The 18,935-nt window shown below is 55.3% G+C and overlaps 2 protein-coding genes across 2 annotated transcripts in view; one reads left to right on the forward strand and one right to left on the reverse strand.

The window, feature by feature from the left end:
- The first annotated feature begins 498 nt into the window (after positions 1–498).
- MMP24OS (MMP24 opposite strand) lies at positions 499–1,672 on the forward strand. The gene is made up of 2 exons (XM_032605601.1): positions 499–587; positions 662–1,672. The coding sequence occupies exon 2, from the start codon at positions 665–667 to the stop codon at positions 887–889; it is 225 nt and encodes a 74-aa protein (XP_032461492.1). The 5' UTR covers positions 499–587; positions 662–664; the 3' UTR covers positions 890–1,672.
- A 1,772-nt stretch (positions 1,673–3,444) lies between these two features.
- The window catches only part of MMP24 (matrix metallopeptidase 24), a 44,942-nt gene continuing 29,451 nt past the window's right edge, over positions 3,445–18,935 (reverse strand). The window contains exons 5-9 of the mRNA XM_032605597.1: positions 12,757–12,918; positions 10,256–10,470; positions 7,741–7,879; positions 6,080–6,346; positions 3,445–4,266 (exon numbers count right to left, since the gene is read on the reverse strand). Of these exons, the coding sequence (XP_032461488.1) occupies positions 3,929–4,266; positions 6,080–6,346; positions 7,741–7,879; positions 10,256–10,470; positions 12,757–12,918 (1,121 nt within the window). The 3' untranslated portion in view covers positions 3,445–3,928. The remainder of the gene's footprint in view (positions 4,267–6,079; positions 6,347–7,740; positions 7,880–10,255; positions 10,471–12,756; positions 12,919–18,935) is intronic.

An 18,935-nucleotide genomic window follows, 5' to 3' on the forward strand; every position in this document is an offset into this window, starting at 1 on the left:
CTCTCCCCCCATCACCAGATAGGCGGTTTCATCCCAGGACAAGAGGAAGCGGCACTCTCCACTGTACTTCTCCCATTTCCCACACAACTTCAGCCTCATACTTTTGGCTTCAAAGATGAGTCTGTTTCAACTCTCTCCTAGGCCAGTGTGAGGATCCTGAAGGGCTCTGGGGCACCTGGCTACAGGGCAGTCTTGTCCTCTTTCACCCAGGGTGGATGGAGGTTTGCTGGCCTGGCTGCTAGGTGCCCAGGACCAACTCAGACCAATCTCGGTAGGCCCTTTCCTTTAGGGCCTTGGGTGGGTGCGGAGCCAGGCTGGAGAGGCGAGGGTAGCTGGGGCGGCTCCAAGCGGCTCCGAGTTGCTCGCGGGGCGGGGCCCCGGGGCTTCGGGCGGGTGTGGCCGGTTGCTGGTGGGTGGGTCGGGTTTGCTGGGCCCCGCCCCTGAAGCCTTCCTCGCCGGCGGTTAGGGGGCGGGGTTCGTGCGCCGTGGCGTCACAACGCCAGTCCTTCCAGACGGTGCTGCGCAGGCGAGCCGGTAGCGGAGGCCGGCACTGGGATTCTCCTGACCGTTGGCTCGGGCGGTGCGAGGTGAGGGTCGGGCCCTGCCGGGGCGGGGGTGGCGTGCGGCCCGTCCCGTACCTGACGGGCCTCTCGTCCTGCAGAACATGGGAGCTCAGCTGAGCGGTGGCCAGGGCGCCGCGCAGCCGGTGCAGCCCGCGCAGCCCGCGCAGCCCGCGCAGCCCCAGCCCCAGCCCCAGCCCCAACCTCAGACCCACCCCCAACCCCAGCCCGCGGCGCCCGAGGGCCCTGGGCGGCCCTGGCCAGAGCCCGGCCCCTGGGGGCCGCTGGACGACGTGCGCTTCCTTATCGTCTGCACCTCCTGGTACTGACTCGTCGCCCTCCGCACTTACCGCCCGCCGCCTCCTGTCATCCTGTACGCCTCTCCTGCTCGGGTCCTTGTCGTCTCTCTCCACCTTCCGCCACCCCGGAGACGCGCGGAGAGTCGGGGAGCTCGCTGGGGACTGGAAGGAAGCCTCCTCCGCAGCCTCGCCTTGGGACACCGTCTTGCCTCTGGCCCCTCCCTCTACCCCAGATTCGTTGGCTTCTCAGCCTGCACCCAGACCAGCTCAGACCTTCGTGTTCATCCCCACCCCACAGTTTCTCCAGCCGTCTGGGTGCTGGGGCAGCCTTTCCTGTCACTGGCTTCCAGAACCAGGCCAGGGCTCTTGGTAAGAAGACCGCAAGGCTGCTGACCTAATCTCACCTCATTTTTCCCTGTTGCCAAGAACTGGGCTCTTGCTTTTGACCTTGGTCATGGCACCATGTGCCTTGACTTGAGAAAAGACCTTGCCACAGTGAACCTGCCCATACCTCTCCTGGGAGGGGTTGCTCCGCCATCCTGGTGCCACCCTGGCATTATCTGGCTGTTTTCCTGAGACCCCAGTAACAGAGGGCCTCCAGGGCCAGCCTTTTGGAGAGAGGGGGCATCTGATTTTTGGGCCGGCAGATGAGATGCATGGGGCACCTCCCAGACACTGCAAAGCACCCTGTCTCCCAGAAGCTTCTTAAGGCCACCCAGAACCTGATCCTTGTTCCCACATCCCAGGGAAATGACACACTGTGTATTTTTGTTTTATTTAGAAATGATTTAAAAAACATTATACAAAGGCTGATCAGTTTAAAATGTGACTGACACTGAAATGCTGTGATGTTCCCCCAGACTGAGGGGAAGCTGGGCTCTGGGGCCTCCAGTGCTTTGCCCCTCTGTCTGCCCTGTCCTGGGATGATGGACAAACGGATGACCACAAGGCAGGAGAATCCATGATTGGAAGCCTCCAGGCTGAGCCCTCTCTGGGCCTGGCCCTGCATCCCTCACATCTGCAGCCTGGGCTGCCTGCCTCCATCTCCTGCTCTTTCTCAGCTGACCTCGGTAGTACCAGGAGCCAGTGGGGAGCCTGGGGGGCCTAGAGCTTTCAAGAAGTGAGAGCACCAACCTGAGGAGTGGAGAGGGACCCGGAAGGGGAGAAGGGAGGCCAAGAAAAGATGGATAAAAGAGACACTTCTGATCTCATCTTGGACCCTAGAGGGGTCTAGCAAGCCTACTGGGTGGCCTGGGCAAGTAACAGCCTCTCTGTGCTTCATTTGAGGGCACAGTGAGAGTTATCCTTGGCCTCCCAGGGACTGCATGAGTTACATGTGAGCGGACAGGGGTCAGCTAATAAAGTGCTTTGCAAAGTATAAAACACTGTACAAACCTATGAATCACTAATATCTCTGCAGTTGTTCCCCACCCGCCCCAGGGAGCCCGCCCTTGGCCAAAATGAGAAAAAACAGGATGATGACAGGGAACACAGTGGACCCATATAGGTGTCTCTGGGATGAGAGATTTTGCTCAAGACAGCTCCCAGAGTCCCTGTCTGCTACAGGTTAAGCAGACTCAAAGCCCAGAGGCCACGGGGTGGGGGCAAGGCCCATGCAGGCTCAGAGGCCCTGCCAGCACCCTGGAGACTGACACCTCTGCTTGGATTTGGCAGGGAGCCAGTGGACATAGTTGAACCCATTGGTTTTGCCTCCGGCTCCGTAGTGACAAGCAGGGCTGCCTCTTACTGGGTTGGAGTGAGGCAAGCCGAGCCCTAGGAATTCCTGCCAGAGACAGTGAGGGACGGGCCCCTAGGCTTGGGGTTGTTACCAGTTGTGGCTGCCCGTTTCCGAAGAGCAATGCAGGGTGATGGGCCCAGAGAGCTGGGTTAGCAGGCGCCAAGCTCATGGTATAAACACTGCTTCTGGGCTGAGAGATTGAAGTGGTCTCAGGGTAGCTAGGGGTGTGGGCTCTGAGCACTTCAGAAGGCTGCCCTGGGCCCCTTAACCCAAGGCCATGAGAATGTTGGCCCAGAGCTATTTCCGTCTCACCTCACTAGTCAGGCTGAGTCCTCAGGCCACAAGCGACAGGCTGGAGCAGGGCCGGGGACTTGGGGGATGGGGAGAGGAACCGGAGAGTGGAGGACAGCTACAAACTCAGATCAGCCCCCGAGATGGGGTCAGCTCCTGCTCCAGCCCTTTAGCCTCATCAGCGGGGCCCAGCTCCTGGCGTGTCTGGGCACTACAGTGGCCTTAACAGCACCTTGGTCCTTATCGCTGGGGGGAGGGCTGGCCTCATCACCAAGACAGTCACCTCTAATTCACCTAAAGCCTCAAGCAGCCTTTGCAGAATGGGACTTTAAACAATAGTGACAGGACATTGAAATATTCACGACATGACAGCTGGGTCCTTGTCAGACCCAGCTGGGCCACAGCCCTGCCTGCAGCATGTGACCCTAAATCCTGGGTCTCAGGAGACCCTGACGTGTGGAGCAGGTTTCCTGAGGGATCTGCTGTTGCCAGCAGAGGAAACCCAGGCTTGTTGCCCACTCTGTCGGCAGCAGGGGTCCTGTAGCCTTGGAGGACGGTGGGGTAGGGGTGGGGGGACATCTGACCAGCAGGTGTTGGCAATGGGGGACCAGGACTGGTGGCATCTCCCGGATGGGGCTGAGACCGCTAGCGCTGGCTTCCCACAGAAGGTGCTGGGTCCAGCCAGGTACAGATGGCGCAGTGGTGCCTCGTGGACGCCACAGGGCGCAGTGATCACGGGCCTCCTCCTCCTGGCATGGTCCCTGCCTCCTGATGGGGCCTGGCCTATTCCCTTGAGTAGGGAGCAGTTTACCCAGGACAGAAGGCTGGCAGCTGGGTGCCAGACACCCACCCTGGGGCACAGCTGCCATCACTCCCTGCCCCATGCTCAGCCTAGGCCAATGCACCACCACTTCGGCTACATGACCCCTGGCCTAGGGCCATGCTGGCCCCGGTGGGCAGTGGCCAGAGCTGCCCCTCAGACCCTGGTGAGGAAGGGCCTGGCTGGCCAGACCGAGTGGACAGAGAGGGCTCTGGGCTGCTCACACCCACTCCTGGACTGGCCGCTTATAGTAGGTGACAGGCTGAGGGCCTGCCTTGTTCTTGAACTGGAAGATGGTGTAGACCAGCACCAGGATGCAGAGGGACAGGATGCAGGGGATGACCACGGCCACTGCATTCACAGAGCCTGGCACGTCGTTGATGGTCACCATGATGTCCACATCGTCCTGGGGCAGCCGCCGCTCCTTGCGCCTCTCCACCTCCTTCTGGTTGCAGCCCATCCAGTCACGCAGGATGTTGCGTGGGTAGCCTGGCTCCACGCTTAGTTTCTGGTTGTCAAATTTCCAGTAGTCCCGGCCCTTGTAGAAGTAGGTGTAATCTGCAGAAACACGGCCCATCATCACCATCCCAGACACTTCCCTGCACCTGTTCTGCACCAGCGTGAGAGGGCCCAGGGCGCTGTGGCAGTGTGGAGGAGGGGCGCCTCTCCCACCTGGGAGGAGCCCAAGAGGAGCTCTGAAAGGCGGGTGGGCACGTGACGTGGTGGGGGCGTGTTGGAACTCTTGGAGGTAGGCATGCGGTGCCTTGCACACCCTGCAAGTGGTGTGGCTGGTCGTGGAGGACGACCTGCCCAGCTGCAGAGAGGCACCTGGGACCTGGAGCAGCCCACCCTGTCATCTCAAAGGCGCTGGGAAGCCACTGAGGGGCTGGAAGTAGCATTGGTAAGCTCATTCTGTGCTTCCCAGACAGGACTCTTCTCAGCCCTGGGTCCCAGCTCTGCCATCCTGTGCCCATAGCCTCGCCCTTCCCCCATGTGAGTCAGATCAAGTCCCCAACTTAAGGCTTGGACGGCACTGTCTCCATAGCTCTAGGGCTGAGCCAGCTCCTGCCTGAGCCAAGGGAGGCAGGGAGCAAGATTTCTCCCGTTGACGGAGGGCACCACCTCTTCGCAGTTACCACGGACTTTTTTTGGCTTGGCACACGTGACTGTGCAACACAGATTGCAGGGTCGCTGGGACCCTGCTGGGGGAGGGGCTGGAAGGAAAAGAGGCAGCAGGGCTTGGCAACCACCACAAGGCTTCCTGCAGCAGCCTTATCGCCCCGCCAGTCCACAGACACAGAGCAACTCACACTCTCCTATTGGCCGGCTCCCCACCTTGGCTGGGATTTTCATTGGCTGAAGTTCTTGATGTCACCTGTCTCTGAGGCTCCCCAGAAAGTGAGACCATGTGTGTAAAGCATCAGGTACACAGGAGAGCCACCAAATAGCGGCTCTGGCCCTGTGGCTGCTGGCTTTCTTTCCGGTGACGTCTCCTTGGAGAGCCCTTCCTGACGACCCTCTCTCACATGGCCCTCTCCCTAGATGCTCTCTGGCAAATGCTTTCCCTTATTGCATTTGTTGCCACTTTGTTTTTTGCCTCTAGACTGGGAGCCAGGGATGCAAGGCAAGTCTTGTTCTAAGCTCCATCCCCAGCCCTCCCACACAACCTGGCTCTCAGCAATTATTGTGGAGTAAATGAATGACACCTGACATTCCATAAAAACTAAAACACCCCAACAAGATAATAATGATGATAACAGCTAAAACTTAGTAAGCAGTGGAGGTGGGATATTAAACCAGCCAGGCTGGCTCCAGGGTCTGTGCTTTTGACCAGATGAGCAGAGATGGATTCAACAAATATCCATGGATAGCCACTCTGCACCTGGCAAGTCCCAGCCCCTCTTCTTGAGAAGCTTCTAGTCCGGAGCAGGGAGAGGCTGTGAGTCAGCCTGGCCTCCAGGAGGAGCTTAGGAAATGTCTCATAATTAGAAAATGCTTCTCTCTTATCTTTAAGCCCTGTGAAAAAGCACCTTTGAACCACCACATCCATCATTTCAGATCTGTTACCTTGAGGGACTCCTCGAGTACACCTGAGGACCACTGTCTGAGAAATGCCATCTGAGGGAATGAAGTCAGTCTATGAAAACATCTCTCAGTTGCGAATGATCCCTACAGATGAGAAACTGTGACTTGGCCGCTGGTAAGAGAGGATTAATTTACTGTGTAAACATGGGTCGATATGAGGCACTTGTCTTTACCACCAGGCGGTGTTTCTCAAACCTGGATACCTTGAGAGTATGCCCGTGGGCCCCGGTGAGACCCACGTAAAATCAGACTCCCCCTCACAAAACCCAGCCGGTTTCTTACGTACATCCTTCCTTGCTGATGAAGGCCCCTTGGGGAGCCTGGGGGATGCCCTTCCACACGGTGATGGGCTTGGGATAGCCAGGGTCCGTGGCCCGCCGCTCCTCGCTGTAGCGCCAGTACCGCTCGCCTTTGAAAAAGTAGGTCTTGCCCACAGGTTCCCAGCGCAGAGCTGTGTCAATGCCTTCTCGGGGCAGACAGCTGCCCAGCTCCCCCAGGCTGTGGGGGTACCCAGGCTCCACCGTCACCTCCTTAAACACCCAGTACTTGTCACCTGTGGCCAAGAGGAACCCAGGATTAGCCTTCCTCGGTCATTCATGCTGGAGGTTGTGGATAGAGCCACTTGCCCATCATCCACTGGGACCAAAGTCATTCATGGAGCCAGTGTCAGGGGGAGACGGCCCTGGTCCTGCTTGATCCCTGTGGCGGAGGAGGCGGAGGCCTCTTGGCTCAGGCAGAGCTTAGGGGTCAAGAAGCCAGAATCCAGTCTCAGATCCTGGGCAACTCGCCCCACGCTGCCCAGGCTCCGTGCCCCACCCTCTTTTCCTTTCGTGTGACTTGCTCCTTTTTCCTTTCCTCTCACAGCTTCACACACACACTAGTACTCCCCCAACCTTCTACCAGTGACACCCAACTCTGAGGCTGCTGCTCTCCCAGTGGACCTGGGCACCAGGCCCAGCACCCTGATTGCCCACCGTCTTCTGGGCGTTTCCAGGTCGGCTTCCGGAGTTCCTCCTCTCCACCCCAGGGGCTCCCTCCCTCACCACCTGTCTGCCTCCCAGTGTCCCCAAGAAGGTGGCCTCACCCTCTCTTTCCTTCTCCTCTCAGGACTTAGCCTCTCACAAGGCCTTGTCAGCCTCCTAGCCTCACTGCTCCTCCCTGGTACAGGCCTTACAGACATCGCTCTCCTCAACTCCAGCAGCCGTCTCAGGAACGGCCTCCTGCCTCTGCCTGGATTGCCGCCTGCCTTCTGGCTCTCTGCTGCTCAGAAACAAACAGTGAACTTCCAGCATTGCCCTGATGGATTAAGACCATAGTTCGGCTGGGCAGCCAGGGCTCCTTAGGACTCTCCCCTAAACTACCTTTCCAGGCCACTTCTCACAGCTCTCTGGTGGGGCTCCATGGCTGTCTGGTGGGTCTTCTAAAGCCTTTTGAACTACTTTGCCCATGCTGTTCCTTCCCCTTGGAATGCTTTTCTCACTCCTCACTATCTGAATCTTACTCTTCTGAGGCCTGGCCCAAGTCAAGATAATCGAAGTGAAACAACCTAGCACAGGGTGGGCCTGCCATACAGCTAGTTCCCCCTCCTCCCCTGGCCTCTGCAGCCTGCGTGACCTCCCCGCCTCCAGGCTCTTACAGAACTCACAGGGTGGCCTTCCATGGAGCACTGGATGGTCTTCAGTTGTCTGCACCTCCCTCTACTTTGTGGGGGTGAGGCTTGTCACCCCACCAACTTCGGCACATACAGACCCTCAGCAATCACTCCCTGACTTAATTTCTCTGCCTGCAGGGATCTGTCCTGTCAGATGGCAGTGTTTCTGTTAGGGCTAGAAGGACCCTTGCAGCTCATCTGCCTCCCACCCTACCTCTTCCAGTTTACAGGTGGAAAAAGGGGGTCCCGAGAAGGGCAGGAAAGCATGCCAGGTCCTTCTGCACAGGCCACGTTACCTTTGAAGAAGACAAATCTTCCATCAGCCCTTTCATAGGCTGCGTCTATGCGGGCGGGCAGGCCTTTCCAGAACTGCTCGATCTGCATGGGGTAGCCCTCCTGTACCCGGTTATTGCGCAGGCGCCAGAACCAGCGATCCTGGGGGTTAAGGCAAGGAAAGAAAGAGGCATAGCCTTTGAACCCAGTGATCTCAGCCCTGGGGCTCAGGCCCCAACAACCCAACACGTTCCCCTGGGCCCAGCCTTGCAACCCTCCCTGATGTCTGCTTCTATCTTTCAAAGCCCAATGAGGAAGATAAAATGCCCATCAACTCTCTTCACATAAGGCTCCTGATGTCTCTTGCTGCCCAAGGGGCCATAAGACAGAGCCAGCAGACAGGCCTGGTGGGCAGAGGAGGCGTTGCGGGGAGCTGGAAGGGATGATGCAGGGCCTGGGATGACCACATGAGGGCAGCAGAGAGTCACCGACGTCAGCGGGGCCCCTCCCCAGGCTGGTGGGAAGCAGGGGTTGGTCACTGAGCCTGGGCAGAGTGCCCTCCTCACGGCTGGCTCCAGCCAGCAGGGTAAGGTCTGTGGGAAGCAAGCCGTGGAAATTCCCCCAAGCCCCGGGTGTGAATTCAGTTTCCTCCTCTTACAGTTGCGTGACCTGGGGCTCAGTACTTAAAGAGCCTCACCTGCAAAGGGGGGTAATAGTGGGGGTCAGATGAGAGATTATAGGTGAAGTGCCTAGAACAGTACAGGGCACATAGTCAACGTTAAGTAAATGGCAGCTCAATAGGCCAAGAATGTGAAAAAAGCTCTCCTCCTCAAATTGGTGCCTGGTCCCACTGCAGCCCTGGTTGGTAGGCAGTCTGGGCAAGGCCTGTAACCTCCTAGGACCTCCGTTTTCTTATGTGTGAATGGGAATGATAAAACCCAGACTCGCTTAGGAACCGTTCAGTTGGAGGATCCAAGGGTGCAGAAGAATGAACATGATACATAAAAATGGTACAGGGGCTTCCCTGGTGGCACAGTGGTTAAGAATCCGTCTGCCAATGCAGGGAACACGGGTTCAAGCCCTGGTCCGGGAAGATTCCACAGGCTGCGGAGCAACTAAGCCTGTGCACCACAACTATTGAGCCTACGCTCTAGAGCCCACGAGCCACAACTACTGAGCCCGCATGCCACAACTAGTGAAGCCCACGTGCCTAGAGCCCGTGCTCTGCAACAAGAGAAGCCACCACAATGAGAAGCCCGCGCATCGCAACGAAGAGTAGCCCCCGCTCACCGCAACTAGAGAGAGCTTGCGCGCAGCAACGATGACCCAACGCAGCCAAAAAAAAAAGGTACAAAAGCTAGAAAAGTTTTTTTTTTTTTTAGGTGTTTTACGAAGCACTTTCACATCCAGTTTTTTAAACCTTATTTTGACTTTCACAACTCCTCTTAAGTAGATCTGAGATACACAGAGTCTTAGGGAAGGCCAAGTGACTCTCCTTGAGACACGCAGTGAGAGCAGGACTGGGGCTGACCCCTGTCGCCTGATTCTTGGTCAGAGCTCAAAGCTTGCTGGTGAGAATTCCACAAGGTGAGTGGGGCAGCTCTCCACAGCCAGCCAGTGTGACAGAGACACGCTGTCAGCGGAGGGCCTCTTGTGCTGGTGGCCGGGAGTGTGGTCAGCAGGCAGTTTTCAACTGTCAACCTCGCTGGGGATGGCCTAGCTCCAGAGAGCTCCCCCAAGGTCATGCCCCCCCTCACCCATTGACTGAATAAAGTTCCAGCCTTTTGGGGCCCAACACGGGACAACTCTGATGGGCCATCCTAGCTCCGGAACTCGCTGTGGGCGTGGCCGGGTCTGCAGTGGATCTAGTTGCTGCTTATCTTCTCCTGCCCCATCGTGCTTCCCTCCCCTCCTTCCCACAGATGTGGATCCCAGAGGTGCTCCCTGGTCAAAATCTTGCATCCCAAACACTGTCCCAGAGCCTGCTTCCCTGAGAACCCAACTGCAACACACTGAGCAGGCTGCCGCCCTGCAACCCATGGCTAGAGGGACAGGAACAGACCAGGGGACAAGATGTAGCCTGGCCAGCTTCCTGTCAGGCGGTCCTCTGAACCAGCCCTGGCAGGATCCGGAGACAGATGCAGCCACTGCTGTGCCAGCCCCTACTCCAAGCCAACATCTTCACAGCCATGACTCCTTTGATCTGCACACACCCTTCATTAGAGAAATGACCCTCCCAGCCCTCAGATGGAGAAACTGAGGTCCAGACAAGGGAGGTGACTTGCTCAGAGTCACAGAGTGGAGGCCGGTCTCCAGCACTTTCCCCCCAGCGTTAACCCTCAGGAAGGGGCAGGGTCACCACTTCCCGCCTCCCTCTTGGAAAGAAGTCCATTCACCCAGCAGCACCAGGAAGAGACCTCATGGCCTGGCCGCTGGGCTAGCTCCCCTCCAGGCCCCACAGCAGGCCTAATCCCAGAGCAGCAGCTCTCTCCCGCCCCAGGTGGGGGAAGGAGTGGGAGGGGAGCCCCGAGGTCCTACCTTAAACACAAACATCTCGCCCCGGAAGAGGGCCACCGTGTTGAAGTTGCCGTCACAGATGTTGGGTTTGGTGCCTGGTGTGGCTGGCCGGTCCCCCAGGGGCGGCCGAGGGGGCCTGGGCTGGCGCTCATGCTTCCTCTCAGACGGTGAGTGGATCCTGCGGACCGGGAGTGTGGGGAGGGGCCTTGTGGGCTCCAGGGGCTCCGCGGGGGGTCCTGGAGAGAGGGGCTGCATCTTAGAGAAGGGCCAGGCGTGCCCTGCCCCCCGCTGCCATTGCCTCATCCTCACCCGGGCAGCTCTGAGACAAGCCTGTCACACTCCAGCCTCCTGTCCCCCTTCTCCCATTGTTTACTCCCCCAGTCTTTGAGAAAATCCATGAAAAGAGCCGTTAAATGGGAACTCCCATCTTTCCACCCCCAAATCTGGTTTCTTCTCTCCTGTTACGAGAGAGGACATGTCCCTTCTTAGGCTCAGTGTCCCCTACCCTCTCTGTCTGCTCCCCCCATTCTTGGTCCTGCTCCAGCATGGCCTCTGCCTCGTCACCCACTGAAACTGCTGTCAAGATCACCAATGACCTCCATGTTGCCAAATCCAACATTACTTGACCCAAACTTTGATGTCCATAAGGATCATTCAGGGACCTGGATAACATGCAGATTGTGACTCAGAGGGTCTGGGCTGGGGCCTTAGAGTCTGTGTTTGTTCACGCTCTCAGGCGATGCCAGTTACTGGTCTGAGGCCCACACTTTGCGTAGCAAGATCACACACACTTTCCTTGAAACACTCTTCTCTCTCTTCCAGAACCCTGCACTCTCTTGGTTTTCCTCCTACCTCGTGTACTGTTCCTTCTCAGCCTGCTTTGCTGGCGGCCTTTCCTCATCCACCCGGTTCTAAAGGTCGGCATGCCCCTGGGTCCTCTCCTCTCCCCTCCCCTCCCCTTTGTCTGTCTGTCTGTCTCTGTCTCTCTCTCTGTCTTTCTCTCTCTATTTGGGTCCTAGGTCAGTGCTTCTCAACTTGGGCTGCATATTAGGATCACCTGGGGAACTTTTAAAACCCCCCTGATGTTCAGAAGTCACCCCAGACCAATTAAAACCAAATTTCTGGGGGTGAAGGCTGGGTATCAGTTTTTTTTGTTGTTTTTTTTTTTGCTGTACGCGGGCCTCTCACTGCTGTGGCCTCTCCCGTTGCGGAGCACAGGCTCCGGACGCGCAGGCTCAGCGGTCATGGCTCACGGGCCCAGCGGCTCCGCGGCATGTGGGATCCTCCCGGACCGGGGCATGAACCTGTGTCCCCCTGCATCGGCAGGCGGACTCTCAACCACTGCGCCACCAGGGCAGCCCCAGTATTTTTTTAAATTGAAATCCCAAGGTGATTCCAACGCACTGCCAAGTTGAGAATCACTACCCGAAGGGATCTCTTCCAGGTTCATGGCTTTAAAGACCTCTGTTCAAGCCGTCCCATAGAACGTTCTGTGATGACCTACGTGTCCTATATATCTGCACTGTCCAATACAGAAGCCTCTAGCCACGTGTGGCTATTGAGCACTTGAAATGAGCGACTAGTTATTAGTGCGGCAGAAGAACTGAAGTTTTAATTTTATTTAATTCTAATTAATATAAATTTAAATAGCCACATGTGGCTAGTGGCTACCGTATTGAACACCAAAGATCCCAGATCAGTATTCCAGCCCACATCTCTGAGCTACAGAGGTCAATCTATTGCTCCACAGTTACAAAAGCCAGAAACCTCACCCCTGTGTCTAATCTATCAGCAAATAGCGTCCATTTTATTTTCAAAAGACCTCCTAGTCCCCACTACCTGTCCAGTCCTCTGCTGCCTCACCTGTGGAGATCCTGCCCATCCTCCAGGCTTTGGGTGGGGCGACCTCCTCTGTGAGGTCCTCAGGGCCTCCAAGAAGAGCCCTCCTCCCGTACTCCACAGCCTGGGGGCTGTAGGGGCCGTGCCACGTGGACATGCATTTGCTGTAACAAACTGGTCTTCCCATCTCCACCGACTTGACGAGAACAAGAACTTCCCACACCAGTGTGAACAGAGAATGGGGTGGCATGGTAGCAGGCCCCTCAAATCTTATCAAGATATCAGCCTAGTTTGTCTTTTTCTTGTTTAAGAAAAAAGCTCTGGTAATAATACTTATCCTATTGTATCACCATTACTTGGGCAGATGGGTGACTCTCTTGGCTAGAGGTGGGACCCCTTGAGAGGGAACCACAGGAGGTGAGAGGGAGGTGTGTGGAGGGGGGAAGCGGGTAGAGTAGGGGGAGTGGGAGGCTCTCTGTCCACTTTTGTCCCTCCCAGTTGCAGCTCAGACCCTCCCCTAGGTTTCCCAAGTGTGCAGGGAAGGAGGGGGGTGGGGGAGGAGCCTTGCAGACAGCAGTCAGAGGCCCAGGTCCCCAGCCGCCCCCCAACCCTCTGCCTCGACAGGCAGGCAGTCATGGCCCAGCCCAAGGAAGGAGCGATGGCCCCTCTCCCCCGCCACACACCGTAGATCTTCTGGATGCCCTGGAGATCATCCTGAGGCAGCTTGAAGTTGTGTGTCTCCATGTACTGGTAGAAGGGTGCCATGATGGCGCTGGGGTCGTTGGAGTGCTCCAGTCCCAGCGCGTGGCCCAGCTCATGCACAGCCACCAGGAAGAGGTCATTCCCTGTGGAGGGGGAGATGGGGAGGTGCCCAGGGCACCCACTCAGGTGTCAGTCAGTCAGTCAGTCAATCCATTACTTCAGCAAACACCTAGTATAAGCTTTGTGCCAGGCCCTGTCCCGGACACTGGGACGTACACACCCCTACCTTCCAGAACACTCCATATAGTGGTGGATAGGGACAGAGAAACAAAATAAGTGAAATTAGTGTTCCAGGTGCTTCTACAGCTGTCTATAAGGGTCGAGTGAGGATTCCGAGGAGGGAGGAGTCATTTACGCTTGAAGGAAGATGTTCAGGGAAAGCTTCATGAAGGTGAAGCTTAAGGTGAGTCTAGAAAGATAAGAAGTTGGTCAGCAGAGTGGATTCAGTGGGAAGGAGAGGGAGAGGGGCGGAGGTGGCATTGCTGGCTGAGAGAATGCTATGAACAACGTCCAGGGACAAGCAGTCTCATTCCACTTGGCTCCGGAACAAAGCAGGAGGGGAGGGCCAGAGGGAGATGAGGTCAGCCAGGCTGGCACGCAGGGCTTGTGATGCCATGCAAAGGAATTTGGATTGGCTTCTTGGCCAGTGGGAGGTTTAAGCAGGTTGGTGTCGGGGACGGGGGGGCTGGTGGTGACATGATGAAATCACTCTGGCTGCAGTTGGAGGAAGGATTAGGGGGTGATGAGACCAGAGGCAGGGGGATCAGTGGGGTTGGTCTGGAAGCCAGTATGAGGGTCCCGGTGAGAGATGAAAAGAGCCTGAGCTAAGGCAGGCAGGCTCTGTGACGGGCAGAGGGGAGTCCTGGGGGCAGCAGGCTGGCGGTCATCTTCAGAGACCCGGGGGCAGGCGGAGCCTCGGCCGTGCAGCAGCTCTCGGTCCTGAAAGGACTGAGCTGTGGCCAAGATCAATGCAGGGATTCAAATGCGAGTGAAAACGAAAGGTCCAGGTACTGAAAGTGGGACACGGGATCCCGAGGGTGAAGCTGAGGCAGCAACACAGCAGAGTGGTCGTGAGCCTGGGCCCCTGAATAGGACAGGTCTCGTTCATGTCCAGCTCTACCCCAGTGAGCTTTGTGAATTCGGTCAGAAGGTCTACCCTCTGAGCCCCAATTTCCTTATTTGTACAATGCGGAGGTCGTACGTGCTTCAGACGGTTGTGTGAGGACCAGATGGGATAAGATGTGTAAAGGGCACGATGCTGTATGGCAGCTGTTGTCACCATGCATAAGACAGGAGCTTGGTCCCTGGAACAAGCCCGCTGACCAGAAAGGAAGCACGAGGCACTTGGGGTCCCAGCAACCAGATCCTCCTAAAGCCAACTCCCCGGAACTTCTGGGTCAGGCCTGGGACAGGGCAAGGCCTGACTTCGAGGGGATTAAGCAGCCCTGGCTTTGGGGAAGAAATGCAAGGGGCAGGGAGTTGAGCAGGCTGTCGAATCAACAGTCCTGACTCATATTATGTCCAGTTATAGACTCCTGCTTGCCTTGACCTGTGGCATTTGAATGTCCCTTGAGCCCTGCCTCTGCTGCCCAGCGCTAATGCATGTCACAGTCCAGTCCTGCACCTTGAAGTGCAGGGGAGGCTGCCAAGAGCCCAGGAGGTGGTCAGGAGTCCTAGTGCTCACTCTGGCCCCAGTGGCACTGGCCAAGCTGCCGTACCCCAGCCCGGCTGAGGGCCCCACGAGGGTCAGATGAGCCTGGGGATTGTGTCTGGCCTTCCTGGCTAAGGTCTTGAGAAGAGAGAATAGCCCTGTGGGGCAGACTCAGTCACACACACATGCATGCCGGCCGCTCCGCGGACACCACCAGTACCTTCAGCGAAGGGTGGATGGGCAAGATCAGGGGAAGTTTGGCCAAGAGCCTGGGGTTGGCCTTCTGCTGGGGCAGGGCAGGCTGGCATGAGGAGGCCAGGCCTCCCCCAGTTCCTTCCTCAGGTCCTGGCCCCTCTGGCAGCGGGGAAGGGTGAGCTCATCTCTGAGCTCCATCCCAAACAAAGGTGGCTGCTCGCGCCAATGGAAGGCAGCCCTGCTTCCTGGGGTCCGGTCCTGGCTCTGCTCCTGGCCCATTCTGTGACCCGGGACAAGCTGTTTGGGCCTCTGTCTCCTGACTAGGCTCTTCCTCAGGGAGCATCCGCAGGGATTTCAGCTGAGAACCAGGGAGCAGGGCTCTGAGCGCCTGGCTAGACTCTAAACCTTTGTCCTCAGCCTGTGTCTATTACTCTGTAAGCCTCTGTGCTGGGTCTCTGCAGAGAACAGGAGTAAGCCCTTGAAGGAAAGGGGTCTGTGGGTTTGTTCCAGGGACCAAAAGGCAGAGAGAGGAGAGCTGGGGAGCTGGCATCCTACTGCACAGAAACCCAAGAGACCTGTTAAGTGGGGGCTGCTCTGGGGAGATGGAAGGAGAGTGTGGAGGGGCAGGAGAACTCCAGAAAAAGCAGAGGGATGGAGAAAACCCACATGCTTTATGGGCAGGAGGCTGGTAAGGGCTTCACCACCCAAGAGGATGAAAGGCAGAGAAGCAGAGTGGTCAGCAGTGTAGTCCCTGGGGGTCTGACTGCCGTGACTCCCGGCTCTGCCATGTCCTAGAAGTGTGACATTTTAAATCTCTTCCTCTGTAAAATAAAGGGATTAATGGTACCTTCATCATAAGAATGGGGTGAAGATTAATGAGGCAAGGTACAGAAAGCACTCACACCACCTCCAGGCACAGAACTATCACGGTTAATTAGCAAGTTCACATTAAGCTATGTATGAAGGACCAGCATCCTCAACAGGGAGAGTTCCCTTGAGCTGGGAGCTCAAGTCCTTGGGCTTCCTAGCAAGCACCCAACAGTCTACTTGGCTACTCCAGTGTATCTTGTCTCTGCTTCATTTCCTTCTCTTGGGACCTCCATCTTTGGTGAGTCCCATCTCATTGACTCCTGAAACCCTCCCAAAGGTTACAACATTTCCTTTTGCCTCTATTCTTTTGCCAATGCTGTCCCCTCTACCTGGAATAACCTTACTCCTTCAAAGTTCAGCTGAATGCCACATCCTCCGGGGAGCCTTCCTTGATTTCCCTAACCAGCAATGACTGCTTCCTCCTATACACTTTCCCAGCAGTGTATCTGTATCATCTTTATGGCCCTGACCACTGTCCACCCTACATCATAGCCAGGAGCACACACTGTCTTCTGCTCCAGGACTATGAGCTCCTTGAGGGAAAGCTCTGTGCTGGACAAGCCAGGATGGAACAGTGCCAAATGTTCAGTATTTTTTCCAGGTGTTGTCTTTGGACCATCTGCAGCAGAACCAACTGGAGTGATTGTTAAAAATTCAGAGTCCTGGGTTTGACACAAGTAATGTCTTCTTTGGATGAGAGTCAGGACTTTGCTCTGGAAGACCAAGCATGAACTATCCAGACGCAGTTCATAACCCCAGCAATAGATTGCTAGGAGCTGGGACGCAGCCATTGCCCTAGGATGGTTTTTTTTTTTTTTTTTTTTTTTTTGCGGTACGTGGGCCTCTCACTGCTGTGGCCTCTCCCGTCGCTCCGGATGCACAGGCCCAGCAGCCATGGCCCACGGGCCCAGCCACTCCGCGGCATGTGGGATCTTCCCGGACCGGGGCACGAACCCATGTCCCCTGCATTGGCAGGCGGACTCTCAACCGCTGCGCCACCAGGGAAGCCCCTTAGGATGGTTTTTGGAAGGGACAGCAAAGGAACCAAGATTGATTGAGCACCTATACATTATCTCATTTAATTTCCACATAAACTCAGTGAGGGCGTGATGCAGCCTCCCGGGAATTTTTGTTTGTTGGCTTTCTTCTCTGTTCTTCTGCCGCTTACTGTGTGAACGTCTCAACCACTCAGAACTTTCCTTTCCTCAACACCCTGCCCAGTCTACCTCCCAGGGTGGGGAGGAACCACTGTAGTAACTGCGGAAGGACGGTTCCCTGTGAAGGGCTGGTCCCCATGACGCTTCCCGTCTTGTCACCTTCCCCAGGGCTGGGCTCCCTCCCCAGCAGAGCTTAGTGAATTCTGCTGACTTCACTGCTTGACCCATTGGAAAGGGATGAGGACACAGGGTGCCTGGGAGGCTCCCCGAAATCAGCTTAAAGGTGTGGTGGGCCAGATCGCCCTTCGCACAGACTCCAAAGAAGTGGAGAATCAGAATCCCCTTTACATTCTAGCGGTTCTCCAGGAGAGCCTTTTCAACACACAGGTGGAGGGGATTCTGATTCAGGAGTTTGCGGTTACGGCTTAGGCAACCTTTTTAAAATAAAGTCCCCCGCGGGAATTTTATAGTGGTTGGGTCAGGCTGACACACCTGAAGCAACTGCTCAAACTTCACGTTGCTAAGAGGGGGACGGCCTGTGTCACACGTGCTTCCTAACGTGATGCAACGGGGGGACCAGCACCACCTGGGAAGCATCCTCGCCAAAAAGGTCAATCCAGTCAGGCCTGTAGATCTACTCAGGCTACATGGGGAAGAGAGACATGGTAAAAGTGAACCTAAGTCAGACAGAGAAAGACAAATACCATATGATATTGCTTATACGTGGAATCTAAAAAAAAGGAACTTATCTACAAAATGAACTTATCTACAAAACAGACATAGTTATAGATGTAGAAAATGAACTTATGGTTACCATGCGGTAAGAAGGGGCGAGGGATAAATTGGAAGATTGGGATCGACATATACACACTGCTATATATAAAATAGATAACTAATTTCTTCAACAGATATAGGGAGAAAAGAGAAGCAAGGTGACTGCTGTAAATGAAAAGGGCCTTAAGAGACGAATGATGTGTGGATGCTCTTTGGATCCTGTTGCAAGCAAACAACCGTTAAAGATATTTTTGAGGTAATTTGGGAAAATGAACACTGGGTATTGGATTTTAAGAAATTATTGCTAATTTTGTCGGGTTGGTCATGATTTTGTGGTTGTGTTAAAGATAATCTGTTAGAGGTATGTAATAGAGTATTTAGAGGTGAGACCTGAGATTTTCCTTAAAATACATCACCAAAAAACAAAGGGGGTCGGGGAGGGTAGATGAAACAGCACTGACATAATGTCGATAACTGCTGAAGCAGGGTGATGGGGGCGTTCACATTATCATTCTCCCTACTTGGTAAGTTTAAAATTTTCTGTAATGGAAATTTAGAATAGAGAAGAAAGCTAATAAACAAAAAATTCCCGGGAGGCTGCGCTCACGCCCTCGCTGAGTTTATGTGGAAATTAAACGAGATATCATATAGGTGCTCAATCAATCTTGGTTCCTTTCCTCTCCTTCCAAAGGCCGTCCTATGGCAATGGCTGCCTTCCGGTTCCTAGCAGTCTATTGCTGGGGTTATGAGCTGCAACTGGATAGCTCTGCTTGGTTTTCCAGAGCAAAGTCCTGACTCTTTTTTTTCTCTTTCTTTTTTTTTTTCTAAAGTCCTGACTCTTGTCCAAAGAAGACGTTAGCTATCTTGGAATTTCTATCTGAATTCTTGGTCATTCGTCAGGATGGGGTGGAACAGATGAGAGGGTGCTGGGATGGAGCCCATCCACAGGTCCCAGCTCCTTCCCACACACACCACCAGAAGTTCTCAGGAATTTGAGACTGGTCCAAGGTCTCCACCAGCAAGGAGCAGTTGTGGGAAGTGCACACCCAGGGCTGGGAAAGGCAGGGTAGAGGAGGGAATGTCCTTAATAATTCATGTATCTCTATCAGGGCTATGACTGTTATCAGCTAACAGTGCCTGGCACATAACAGTGGCTCAAAAATGTTAGTTCTCCTCTCCTAACGCTTTATCAGTTAGCACAGACAACCACTGGTTGACACTGATCCAAGAATAAGAACAAGATAAAGAATAGGTGTTCAGAAAACCAGGAAACACATCCAAGACATAAGGGAGAGGATTCCTGGGCTGAGGAAATGGAGCTAGATAGGAAAGAAGACCAAAGAACAGGGTGGGGGACAAAGAGAAATGTAGCAGTTTCATAACTTTGCCTAGGCTGAGCCTTGGCCACATCACCTCCTGAACCACCCTTTGACAGACAGGACAAGAGTCGTGA

The sequence above is a fragment of the Phocoena sinus genome, chromosome 15, assembly GCF_008692025.1.
Source record: "Phocoena sinus isolate mPhoSin1 chromosome 15, mPhoSin1.pri, whole genome shotgun sequence".
NCBI lineage: Eukaryota > Metazoa > Chordata > Mammalia > Artiodactyla > Phocoenidae > Phocoena > Phocoena sinus.